The sequence below is a fragment of the Nyctibius grandis genome, chromosome 1 (genome assembly GCF_013368605.1).
Source record: "Nyctibius grandis isolate bNycGra1 chromosome 1, bNycGra1.pri, whole genome shotgun sequence".
Taxonomy (NCBI): domain Eukaryota; kingdom Metazoa; phylum Chordata; class Aves; order Nyctibiiformes; family Nyctibiidae; genus Nyctibius; species Nyctibius grandis.
The window spans coordinates 64,156,928-64,170,352 of NC_090658.1; the positions used below are offsets into that span (position 1 = coordinate 64,156,928).

General features: G+C 45.4%; 1 protein-coding gene across 1 annotated transcript in view; it reads left to right on the top strand.

Annotated features, from left to right (window-relative positions):
* The first annotated feature begins 1,004 nt into the window (after positions 1 to 1,004).
* Positions 1,005 to 13,425, top strand: part of NHSL1 (NHS like 1) — a 198,650-nt gene continuing 186,229 nt past the window's right edge. The window contains exon 1 of the mRNA XM_068403754.1: positions 1,005 to 1,362. Within this exon, the coding sequence (XP_068259855.1) occupies positions 1,005 to 1,362 (358 nt within the window). The remainder of the gene's footprint in view (positions 1,363 to 13,425) is intronic.

Here is a 13,425-nt window from a genome sequence, read left to right on the forward strand (position 1 = left end):
TGTTTCCCAGGCAGGCTGCTCTTCCCCTGCCTTGGAGCAGCATCTCCGGCCTGACCTGCGGCAAGGCAGGGGAAAAGGCTGAGGCAAGACGCCAGCGGTGACCTGCCCTGTCTTCTTCGCCGGGCAGGAGGCAGAGGGGCCGGAGGGGGCTGGTGGCGCCCTGGGGAGCCCTGCTGGCCTGGGCGCCGAGAGCCGCGGCGCCGGGCCGGCCGCGGCCACCTTGGCTGTTAGCTGGCTAGGAAGGGTGAGGCGCTGGCAGAGGCTCCAGTTCGGGGAGCCGCAGGTAGGCGGCGGCCTCTTTTTCTGTTCCCAGGTTCGTAGAGGCTTTTTTTTTCCCCCCTCCGCTCTCTCCTCCTCTCTTTCCAGCTCTCGCTTTCCGGGTTGGGAGTTTGGTGCGTTCAGAAAAGTGCCTGCAACGGCGCGGGGTTCCCCAGGTGGGGCTGCTCCGGGCTTTTCTCTCCCTTCCTCCTCCTCCTCCTCCCCGCCCCTGCTCTCTGGCTGCCTTTCCTCCTTTGTGGCCGCTTTCAGGGCGCTTCAGCCCCCCTCCCGCGCTTCCTCCCCCCCTCCAACCTCTACTTCGGCGAGAGAAAGCCGGGCTCTTTCCTGCCTCCCGGCCGCAGGGCAGCGCCGCGCCGCCGCGGGCTCTCCCCGCTCCCGCCGTGCGGCGGCGGCCGCCCCGCTCCCCTCCCCTCCCGCCTCCCGGGGCCGCTCCCTCCTCCGGGGGCCGCTCCCGCACATGGGCGCCGCGCGGGGCTCCCCCTCCGCGCAGGCGGCGGCAGCTGCTGCTCCCCCCCGGCCCCGGAGCGCGTAGCCCGCCCGCCCCGATTCATTTGTTGTTGTTGTTCTCCCTCCCTCTCTGCCTCTCTCCCTCTCTCTCTCCTCTTTCTGAACTTTTGTCACCGCGGCCGCTGCGCGGATGAAGACTTTTTGCACCGGGGACGCCTAGCTTCTCCCCGCCCGACCCCGCCACCGTGCCCTGCGCTGCCCTCCTTCCCCCGGCCGCGATGCCGTTCCCGCTGCGGACCCTGGAGCCGCTGAAGCTGTGCAGGTTGGAGGAGGCCGGCGGGGACGGCGCGGAGCGGGGCGGCCCGGCACCGGGGGACCACGCCGGGGCGGCGGAGGGGGGCGGCGGGCGCCGCCGCAGCGCGGTGCCGCTCTTCGGGGCGTTGGAGCAGGTCAGCTCGTACGCGCTGGTGTCGCTGCTGATGCAGCTCTCCGACCTCTCCCGCTGCGCCGGCGACATCTTCGGCGGGATCCTCAGCGAGGCGGACTCCCTCTGCCACCGCAACGCCCGGCTCCAGCGCCGCCTCGGCGCCCTGGAAGCGCTGCTCGCCCGCCTCGACCACCGCAAAGTCAAGATCCGTGAGTGCGACCCTTCCCCGCCGCTGCGAGCCCGGGACGGTGGCGGGTGGCGGGGCGGCTCGGCGGGGGGGACCGGCCGGGGGGAGCCCGCCCGGTGGCGGGGCGGTCGGCGCGGCAGGCTTTGCTTTACTTATTTGTTTAAACAAGAAAAGAAAGAGGGAAACTTGAGCATCCTCCCCGCCTTCGGGTGGCGGCGGCCGCCCCCGGCGTCCCGCCGCGGCTCCTGCCGGGGCCCCGCCGGTGTCTGGCGGCTGCAGCGCGGCGCTGCTCGTCCCCCCGCACTGACCGCGGCCCCGGGCTTCGTCCCGGCGGCTCCGGCGCCGGCTGCCGCCCGGGCAGGGAGGTGTCAGCGTGCGGGGCCGGCGGCCGCCGGTGTTTTCCCAGTGCCTCTGTGTGGCAGAAGTGTAATTCAGTTGGGAGAGAGTGTCTGCAGCGAGGGCAGCGGGCTGAGAGGGGCCGGGGGCGAGCGGGCTGGCTGTCAGCGCTTCCCCCGCGGGGAGGTTTTAGCTGGGAGATAGCGCGGAGGTCCTGAGGGAGGGCTGGGCCGGTTTGTTTCTGCGTTCATGCCGGGTTTGCGCTAGACCTGGGATCAGCCGGGCTCCTGACAGTGCAGCCCACATGCCCGATTAATTCTTTTGTGTGTGCATGGGAAGACCTCAGTAAATAGAAACCTGGGCGTACTTTGCAGCTGGTTTTGTATCTCTCGGTTCTCCTGAGCTGCTATTCTGTGTGCAGAACTGATCCCAAGTTTGTATTTTCAAAATATAAAAAATTGATCTTGCTTCATACGGAGCACCAGCAGCAAGATCCAGATTCGGCCTCGGCTTCCTTAGTAGTGGCAGTACGAGGAGGTTCTTCTTAAGTTTCTTTCTGAGCCTGTAAAGCAGCCCTCAGAAGCGACTAATTGTACAGCTACACAGAGCTGTAGGGAGAGTTTTTTCCGAGCTTGGTCCAACTTTGGAGAAAGGATGCCGTAAAAATTGTATCATCTGCTACATGGGGTTTCATTTGTACGTGTCCTAGCTACCCACAGAGTAAGTGAAAGATGGCTTGCAACATCAGCTTAGCTTTCTCAATGTGTTGGAAACATTCAGGAATGCAAAGAACTGTGTTGCAACTTCTGTGGCAGCTGTGTAAGGTGTAAGCCTAGCCTAAATAGGATTGCTGATCGGAGACCACCAATAGTTTTCTTTTAAATGGAAGTAGAAAGCCTGCTTTGTATCTGGCGTACTTATGAACAAAATTGATAAGGAAGACCTTTCATAGATAAGATTCAAAGAGTATGAACCCTGTATGGGTAATTTACCTATTTCATTGCAAAATTATTCCTCATGGTATACTTCAGTATACAGTACCTCCAAAGGAGGTAACCATCATCACCCTTACCAAAAGGCTCTTTCTGTGGTTTGCAAGTGTTAGGCTAAAGTTTTGTGATAACCAGTTTGACTTTTTTGGTGCTTTGTAATTGCTTGACAAACTTAAGGAGCTTTTCTTCCTCACCAAGACGGATATATCCTTTTCTGCCAATGTAGTTATGTTAGTTTGGCACGGCATGGTGCAGTCAGACTTGAAATGAGAATGTTTTATTATTGGGGATACCTGCAGTATGGTGGTGTATTACATTGGTGCCCTTCTAGGAAGCAGTATTTATTTATCTCTGTTTTAAATAGGGAGCTAATTATTACTGTACAAGGATGCAACGCATCTAAAGGGAAGGGCGAAATAAAGCTGGTGCTGCACTGTGCAAACCCTAAAATTTTACATGTGTCAGTTATTATATTCTCTCTTGGTCATCGTTTTGCACAAGTTATATATTTGCTACTTATTTTTTTTTATTACAACTCAGTCCTTTGAGCTAAGCCTGTTATTGCTTTTAATTTGATGATCTTTGCTCTTGTCATTGCAATTCACAAAACTGGACACAGTTCTTTTGTTTGGCTTTCTCCATTTGGTTTTAAATTCTTTGGTAAGTGGTGTCTCTGCTGTCAAATTTAGTTTTGCTACTTAACAGCTGCATTGCTGCTGCTAATATTTACTTTTCAAAGATCTCATTTATTAAAGTCAACAAGAATTAATGATTTTTTTTTCTATTTTTTTTTAAAATAATATGAAATATACCCTTTTTGTAAAGGAAGATTATTTTGTTTGCCTATTGGTCACAAGGAATTGATGCATAGGCTAAGCATATTGACATGAAGTTGCATATAAAGACATGTCAATTCTCTTCTATGCTTTCTACATACTGTAATTTGGTCAAGGACATGGGGTGGGATGATCAGTTGTAGTTAGCATCACCAACCTCTCTATAATGCAAGCCATTAAGGCTTGTCTGCAAGTTTAACCCTGTTCCTGACATTAAAGGGCAATATCTGCAAAACAAAGGCAATTTTTCACAAATAATGCTGGCTTTGTTTGGGAACAATGACAAGGGGGATTTTCTTTCCCATTTTTGAAGATACAGAAGTTTCATGGAGAAAGCTGTTTGCTGGTGTGGGACTGTAAGAACAACAAGGATTGTAAACAAATTTAATTGCTTTCCCACTCACTAGATTCTTATTGCTCATAAACCTTTTCTTGTGGGGAAAATATTGTAAACTACTGTATCTCTTGTGGTGCAGGGGCAGATGCAACATGACATTGTATCAGATGACTTAAGTATTCTGCTCTGGCTTTCAGGCTGAGGGGATAGGACATTGTACACCTACTTTTCAAATCATGGGTAATTTCTACTTGAATAAATAGCTTTGTGAGGCCCAGAGAATAATTTCCTTTTGGAACCAAAGGTCCCAGGGTGACTTTTGTGATCCCATCATGATCTTATATGGGAAGGACCAGAAGAGGACTAGCAAACTTCAAATCTGGGTCACACCACATCTTGGGAAGTAGCTGCAGACTGATGGCTGGTATAAGCTATGCTACGTATGTCCCTGAAGCTTGGGAAAGTGCATACTTTGAAATTGTAAGGGGTTTTTATTTGTGAAAAATCATAATTTTGTTTCAAAGTAAACTTTCCCTGTAGTATCCTTCAGATAACAGGGGTCCATTAGTGTTTGTTCCTTGCTGAGCATGGGTGGGGGGATGTGAGGGAGGGAAAGCAGGCAGAATAAAGCTCTTTGTCTTCAGTTAGTTGTTCTTTACAGTCATGGACTGTGCTTGCATGTCTGGCTGTACGGTGCGTCCTTGTGTGTGTGTGCAGGATCCATATGCTCCTAGATATACGTATTCGAGTATTACGAGGTAAACGTGTCTTGAATTATCCCTGCTGTTTCTCCTCTGTTATATACTCTTTGGTATCCTGTAGTGAGTGCATTAGTTCAGATGCATCCATTCATTGCACCACATGTGAAAGGCCTTTCTGATGTGGCGAACTGGTTAATGATGTATTGCAGTAGGTGCTACATCTTTGCAACCCTTACTAACTAGGGGGAAGCTTGCTTATCTGTCAGGAGTAGCTAGACTTCTGCCATGCCCTTCAACTGGGAGGCCTGCTTTCCAAGGGGTTTGTATTGGTGTGCTACATGCACTCAGAGAGTTTAATTTCATGTCTGCTTCAGGATATTGAAGGTAGCTTTCAGCTGCATGTAGTCTTAGTGATGGTTGTTTTTTGAGGGGTCACCACTGATGTTGCGGTTCACTGGAATGGTTCAGCTCTCTCTGGTTTGGGTTGGCCATCTTAAACTCTCCATTTAGGTTGGTAGAGAAGCTTCTTTTCATGTCCCTCAACTGATGAACTTGTGCCTGACTGTTTCAATACAAGGATATTTTTAAGGCCATTTAGTAAAATGCTTTCCTGACGTGTATTTGAGCTTTGCATGATGAGCAGGGTGTTGTGCGATAAGAAGGGACATCAAAATATGATGAGACATGTCCCTATGGGGCCAATGACTGGCTTATAACTCATGGTGGTGGGAAGCGCTAGTGGCTCGAGGTGGCTCATTATAAAATTCAAGTGTAGTCTGCAATACTTGTGACCTTAGTTTAACTGCACTAGCCACGTCTAGAGAATTAATTGGATTCAGGACTTTTTTTAAGTGTCTTTCATCAGGTTTTCATTAAGCTTATGTGCGTTGCTGCTTTGCGTGGTGTTTTGTTATAAGTTTCCAGCATCCAGCTGCCCTAATATGTTTTACACCATGGAACTTGCCTAACAGCTTTTCATCTTCTAGCAGTGTGCATCTGTAGCTGTGACCTAGCATTAGGTGATGTAGTTTTCATCACTTTCAGTTCTTAAACATCAGGGTGGGTGAGGACAAGTGCCTCTTTGAAGTGATCAGAGCTCATCAAAAGGCGTATGATGGCAGCGGAGAAATCTTCTGTGAATTAGAAGGCCAGCTTTTAGGAAATGCTGTGAGGTCTTACACAGTCATTGTTTTTGTAGGGTGTGAAGAAGGACATTTTTTCCATTAATATTTGTCTTCTACCATCTGCAGATACTTATGCAAAAATTAATATTGCTGTTCTTTTCTGTGAGTCCTAATGGTTCGACACACTGGAAGGCTGTCCCTTTCCATCTTCTATGCTATTTATTTTTAGTCTTTCTGAAGAGATGTTTTGAGAGAAACGCTGGGAGGTTAACCTAATGACAACTTCTGGTTCAGTTTCTCCAGTAGTAGGATGGGGTTTGGCCAGTTGTACCTCCTATTCTAACAAGAAGAAACTGATCCTGTGGGAGGGAGGAAGTGCTACCTCCTAATTAGCATTGTTGTTGTTTAAAATCCTGCAGTGTTTGTTTTTAAAGGCACAGCGTAATCATTTGATGTTCATGCAGAACATGTATACATATGTATGTATTTTTTTTTTCAAGTTTAAGCACATTAATGCAAGAGAGCTAGGGGGATGGGGAGTATGGCTTTCTATTTGTCTCCATGATGGAAGGACAATCCAGTTTACACTTCATCTCCTGCTATTTTGTTTAGTAAGTATTTTCCACTCTTTGTGTGCAAGGCAGCACTGGAGCACATTTCCTGCTTTAGCCGAACAGGAAGCTTTATTCAGCTTATTCCTAGGGAAACCCCTCCTCCATCCCTAGCCACCAAAAGTGAGCATTATTTGAGACAGTGTCAGCAGTAGGTAGGAGATGAAAGGGCTCACTGACTTTCTGCGGTTTCCATAGCTTCTGGTGTAAGGAAAGAGTGTACAAAATAGCTGTCATCTTGTAATAACAAGAAGAAACCTTCTTTAGAAAAAGATTTTGGGGGGGGCGGGGAAACAAAACCAACCAACAAAAAAAACCCCAAAAACCAAAAAACAACAAACCCTCAAACCAACCATCAAACCCATGGTGTGCTGTTGAGGAAGCTTTGGTGAGAAAGGACTGACTTTGAGGGGAATAATTCTGTTCTAGTGGTATTTGGAAGCTACAGGTCAGCTACGATACTCTACAGATGCTTCAGGTGACTGTGCGCAATGGTACTTTTCTCCTCTCTGTTGCTGTGTAATATGAAGATTCAGCAGCAAAGTTCAAACCATGTTAAACAGTTAATGGCTAAGTTCCTCTAGGAAGAGAAAAAAAAAAAAAAGACATTTTCTCTTTTACCCTGTTGTAATTATTCAGATTGCTGCTCAAAAGCAATATAACTCCCGTTTTATTTAGCTAGTGCAAGACTAATTATCTGTGGAAATTCAACCTGATCCAAAGGAGATTTCATTTGAAATAAGCAGGAAGAAAGTCTGAGTTAGAAAAAGATTTCCCATGGGGACGGTGGGCCAAGTTGCTGTCCTGCTGAGTGGCAAAGCTCCAGCTGAATTCAGTTTGATGAGGGTTTGGCTTGCTGTTTTGAAAACAGTTGACACTCTTTGGCTGAAATTTAGAGCTGCTTTGTACATTGCTCAGAACCTATTATACACCACCTATAAACATTTATTTCTGTAGATCTTATGATTGGCTTGATCGTTCAGGAAAACGGTGTTTAGGAGAGGCAGTTAATGAATTAAACATACTTGTATTTAGTTGTTTTTAATTAGGATATATTTTGAAGGTTCCTAGATATTTTAGGATATAATAAAGTGTCCTCAGAAGTTTCTCTTCCTATTAGTATTGGCACAATCTCGGCTTGGTTGAGTGCGAGCTAGTCATCTTGGTCTTGTGGGCTTCTCTCCTAAGCTACTAATATTAAGTTCCTGCAGAAGAGGCATTTTTTGGGTGAACCTATTAACAAACATAAAACAACACAGTGGAAAGCCAGTGAAATTTTTCAAAACCTCTGTCCTGGAATTTAAACCACCCTCTAACCAGTGGAGAGTCAGATGAGGCTTTCAAGGGGCATGGGGAGCAGATTATCCCACACGTGCTTAGTGGTGCCTGCGCCTTCCTCCGAAGTGTTTGGTGCTGGCTGCCATCAGCTGTTGCATACTGTGCTTAATGTTGCCAAGGCCAGATTCACTATGGTAATTCCTGGCTTTTTTCTGTATTTCTGGGTGAAGGAAGGGGAATTTCCTTTTCCTCCTCTTCTTTCTTTTTTTCCCCCGTGCGTGTTCAAATAAATGATATGATAAATGAGGGCATGTGCTTTGGTCCTGTTATCAGGAGCGTTAGTGCACAAACAGAAAGGGAGATTGAGAAATAGAAGGAATTTAAAAATGCACACTGAAGGCTTGGCATTTATGCAAAGTCCCAGTTTCTTTTGTAGTCCTAAACTAGCTATCAGCAGGCGAGATCAAAGCTGTCCACCCTAACAGTTAACAAGATCAATTAAACATGGTAATTAAATGTTGTTCTCAGCTGTAGGTTGGATAGGAAACCTGCTAGTTGGATGGCAGTCTCCAGAGGGCCTGGATGACATGCCACTTAAGAGATTAGAAAAAATATCTTTCTACCTGTGGGTTAAGCACAGATTAATGTGGGTGGACTTTGCAAGTTGTTTGTATTTATATGATCCCATGTTTTAGTTGGGCAGGGCTGCTTCTGGCTTCAGGCTGTCATGGTTTTTTTCTTTGTCATTTGTGAATTATGGTGTTTTAAGTTAGGTTGGTTTTATTTATTCACTTATTGGCCTCTTGTCCTTTAATCAGCATTGTGCATATGAGATTTCGTTGCCCTTTGAGAATTATGAGTAGTTAGAATATGAATGTTTAAGGTCCTTCTGAATGTGGTTCAGCTTACGTCACAGCACAGTCTGGAGGCAGGGCAGTAATGCCTGCAGAGAGAGGCAATGCTGAGTAATTGCTTTGCCATAACTCCTCTTGGTAATTGCACCGTTGGAGCCACTGGTCTACACACTTTTTCGGTTAGGGCCTGGTTATTTCTTTTTCCCTCTTCTCTTCCTCCTTTTCTTTAGTAGTGTAGGTTCCCTGCCCCAGGTGTGCTCTGAGCTGCCTCTCCATCCCCAGTCCTGCCTGCTCTGGGGGGTGACAGTTTCCATGTCCGCTCTGCACCTCACCACCCATGTCGTGCCTGATGAAACTGTCCTTGGGCATCTCCCCTTCCTCAAATACAACACTCTGCATGCCTGATAGTTGGTAGAATTTGGGAGGAGGGAGGTGAGGGGATGGGAAGCAGAGACAGGAAATGGTGAAATTCGATGGAGCTTCTGGCTTTCTCATGACAATCTCTTTTCACCCCTCCATTTCATACCCCTTGGTGTTAGCCTCAGCGTAAGGCCTTCCCAGCTGGGGTTGTGGCATAGTGGGTAGCACCGTAGTAATAGTCTTAATCCTGTCTGAGTATGTTCCTTTGTTCATTTTTCAGGCTTCCCTTCCGAACACAGACATATCTATTGCTTTGCTATAGGAGTATAAATTGAGAGCAAAACCATTCACACCATTACAGTGGTGGAAGTGAGAGCATCCAGGCATTATTTGCAATAAAAAAAACCTCAAAGGAATTCACTTTAACATATATCTGTGACTGAGTTCTTGCAACTTTTGAACTTAAAGAATGTTTTAAAGTTTTTGTAGGTTTAATTTCCCTAATATACATGTCAGCAGCAGCTCTGTTTTAATCTGAAATTTAACATCTTGCCAACCAGTATATCTGTTAAGTTAGTTGATTGGATATTCCTTTTACTGTATTCAGGCTGTAGTCTAACTAAGCAAATTTTGATTAATCTATGATTGTAATTTTTTTAATTAACTTATCTCCTACTTTTCAGAGATTAGGACTATAACAGATGCCCCTTGAAGTAAATAGGAACTATGGATGCTATCTGAAGAATTGAGCCACTTAATTTTTCTACTGGCGATAAATATTAATGTAAATCGTAATGGAAAAATGATAGAGATTTCAAGCATATTGAGTAATAGCGACAGTGGCAGTTTTTTATTTTTTATTTTATTTTTTCTGGTTGAATGGCCAAGTGGAAAATGAAAACAAGAGACTTCCCCAGAATATTCTAAATGGTAATGTATTGTACTTGAATGCTCTTCCTCCTTCCTCCTCCCTCCCAGCTTTTTTTCATTTTTAGCATCAAAATGCTGGCTACAGAAGTGTTCTCATCAGCTTCTTAGTGGTGGGATAAATATTGCCACTCATTGGCTTACATATATTCTTCTGTGCCTGGTTGTTACATTGGTAAGCCTTCTCAATAGCATGGGTTTCAGTAAGAAAGCAAGCTCCTGGCAAACGGACGTCTGTCTTCTGTTTTCTACTTTGGCGAGTTTTGGCTTTTGGCAACAGATGGAGTTTGCTTACGGGAAGCTCAGCAGGACCCGAGAGGGGTGCTTGGTGGGTTATCTCTAGTGGCACCTTTTTTTCCTGTTGTATGGGAGGAAAGAGCTCCCAAGTGAGTGGTGTTGGCTTTCCCTTCCTGTTCGATATCAAGTTGATGCTAAATAACTGAATCTGCTTGAGTGGCTTGAAAAACCAAGTGATGTTTGGCTAATGCAGTATCTTTAAGTGTTAGAAAGAAAACCTCAAAACATTGTTAGCCCAATTGTCCTTAGAGTCACTTAAAACGATTTGAATTAGAAAAAAAGAAGCCAACTACCAGGAAATGGGAACAAGCTCTTACAAAACTTATCTAAAATGTTCCCTTTTTTGTTAGCTGTGGTACTTGATTTTCAATATAGAAAAAGATAGGACAGCAAAGCTTGACTGATTACACAGCAAGATCTACCACCCCACCCTGCTTGTTCTGGACATGATGCAAATAAAATCATTTTTTCTCAAATTTTGAATGATCTATGAAATTCTGGAAATAATAACTCTGTCAGATTGAGATATATGTTAATGTATATACAAACAATAATTCAATGAAGTATACAGTTAAAGTCTCCTTTATACTATTTTGATTTGTAGTGTTGGAAAGATAGAGGCCCTTTATTGTGAACTTTACCATTTTACATAGGAGAAGGAACTTAGTAAGTTTGTTCTACCTGTGGTATGAGGGAGAAAGAGAATGAAAATAAAGTAATATTCATAATATGCCTTGGTGTTAGTTTAGATGCAGTTTTCCAAAACCTGTTCATTAAACTATTTCCTTGTTCTGTTAAAATAAAGATAGGTAGTTACTGTGTGGTTCCTTCTGCTAGATTTATTGGTTTTTTTAGTAGCATGTGTATGTGATAGATCAAGAGCATTATAAGGTATAAGCATATTTATCACAAAAAGTCAGTTTGCACGGCTGAACACACGCCGTAGGCAATGGTAGGGTAGGAAATAGAAGGGCGATAATGGGGGAATAGCAGGGTTTTGTACCAGTTGTGTTCGGGAGCTTGATGGAAGCCCAGATATGGGAAACTGGTATAGCAACTGATCTCTGCAGGGCCAGCACCCTTCCCTGTATCTCTGGCTGCTGCCCTTTTGTGCAGTCCTGTTGGGCAGGCTGGGACAGCCCAAGCCCTGCGGGGAGCAGTCCCGCAGAGGCTGGGGGGGGCCCTGACCCTGTCGGGCTGCATCTGGGCTCAGCCCCAGCTGCACAATGTGTGCCTCAGCACTTGCCGAAAGCCCAGGTAGCATCGTGTAGGGGTTTGCCTCGTAAAGCAAGCATGATCTTAACAAGGGTGGTTTAAATGTAAATAGATTATTATGGTTGATTTTGGAATTATAGTCACAGTTATAATTCTATAATAGCTATATTATAAAATATATAGAGTTGTAATCTATAATTGTGATCTTTACATTCAGGAAAGATAGGAAAGCTGGAGCAAATGAGGTGAGGGTCAGCCAGTTGCCTTGCCCTGCCTTGTCTTGGTGGTCAGCAGTAGGACAGGGCAGCCCTTCAGCAAGAAGTCCCCTGCACAGAGAGGAGGGAGGCTGTGCCTGCTTATCCTGGAGGAAGGTGAAACTGCAGTGTTGGCCTACTTGTGATCACAAATTTCCTTAAAACATTAGAAGGCACTTACTTAGCACAGCCACATTACAGATTTAACTGTGAGCATGAGGCTCTTTGCCCCAAGAGAGTCTAGTCTTAACACATACGAGTCAAGCTAGAAGGTGGCAATTTAGTTAAGTGTGGTTTGAAAAGATCTGTGTTGAAGAACCCAAAATTTCACAATAGTTATGGGCCTTCTTGAGGTCTAGAGGAAGAGCAGGTAATTAGAAATCCACAGAGTGTTTGCCTGAGGTGAAGAATACCACAAAAACATAGAGCTCTTGGTGTTTTTTAGTTTGTCATGTTACAAAAGCCTCTGTTTGTTCCATATCTGTTACAGAGACATTGTGTCTACTTGGTGGTAATGGAGACCAAAACCATCTGCAGTACTTATTATCTTGACTGCTCCCACTCATTGCTGAGTTTGGCTTGAATTCTGTTAATTTGTGATGTCCCCTCTGCTGAGCGTGGTGTGTAACATGGGAGGGAGTGCTCTTTGAGGTGTGTTGTTTTGACCCTGTTGCTCTAACAGAGCCTGTTTTCCTCTCCCACGCCTTTTCCCAACACACAAAATACAGTAGCTTTTTCCTTACAAACCATTTTGTTACTGTTAGTAACCTTGCTGACAAATGGTGAAACTTGCTACAGCCTGGAAATAGCTACAGCTTGTAAACAGTAGGATGAAGAGCAGGTAACTTAGCATTGTATATAGACATAATGTGCTGCAGGATAACACATCAAATATTTAAATGATTTAAATGCATTGTGTAGTACAACTGGTAGAAAAACGAATTAGGTCACGATAAACAAAAGCTTGTCTTCATTTGAGCTCCTCTCAGCTTGACATGTTTGTGCTCTGTTGGTTTTATCACTAGTTGCGTCTAAACACATACGGTATTTCTAATTTAGGTTATTATTAGTGGCTTACAAAAATAAACTATGGATAAGCTTAATCCTGAAGATAAGTGAAAGCATGGGTATATTTCTGGTAACAGTTTGAATTTACTGGAGACAATCCTAGAATATCTGAGCATTTAACAGAAACAGCAAATCGGAAAAATGACTGATGGACACAAGGCAGATCCCACCAAATAGCAGGTTTCGGTATGAATGCTGTAGCTACACCCTGAAGTGTCCAGACTGAAAGTCTTGCATGATCTCAGTTAACACTAGAGCACAGTCTCCACTTACAGGGTGGTATAAAAGGTGCTTGAACTGTATGCCCTTTGCTGTAGTACCTTTTTTCATTTCTCCCCTGGCTCAGTGGCTGTTGTTGAAGCTGTGACTGTGTGAGTTTGAATGGAATTAAACATTTCAAGGAGAAGTTCTTGAGGCTGCTTGAGCAGTCACTGAGGATCATGTATTGAGAGCTTTGCAACTGAAAGGGTAAATGCTCTTTCTGTGGTCATTGAAATCACAGAATCCCAGAAATGGGACGGCACCTCCAGAGGTCATGTAACCCAACCCGCCCCTACTCAGAGTAGGCTCAGCTTGAGCAGGGTGCTGCGGACAGTGTCCAGTCGGGTTTTGAGTATCTCCAAGGACAGAGTGTCCACAACCTGCCTGGGCAACCTGTGCCAGCATTTGATCACCCTCACAGTAAAAAAGTTCTTCCTTATGTTTAAATGGAGTTTCTTGTGTTTCAGTTTGTGCTCATTGCCTCTTGTCAAAGCATTATGAGTGGGAACACTAATATGCTCTTCTTCCTGGGAGGTTGTCTAAGAGGGGTGCTAATTTGTACCCGAGAGACAACCTGATCCAGAAAGCTGGGCTACTTTGTGGCCTTAGGTAAATGGCTTAGCACATTTATCTG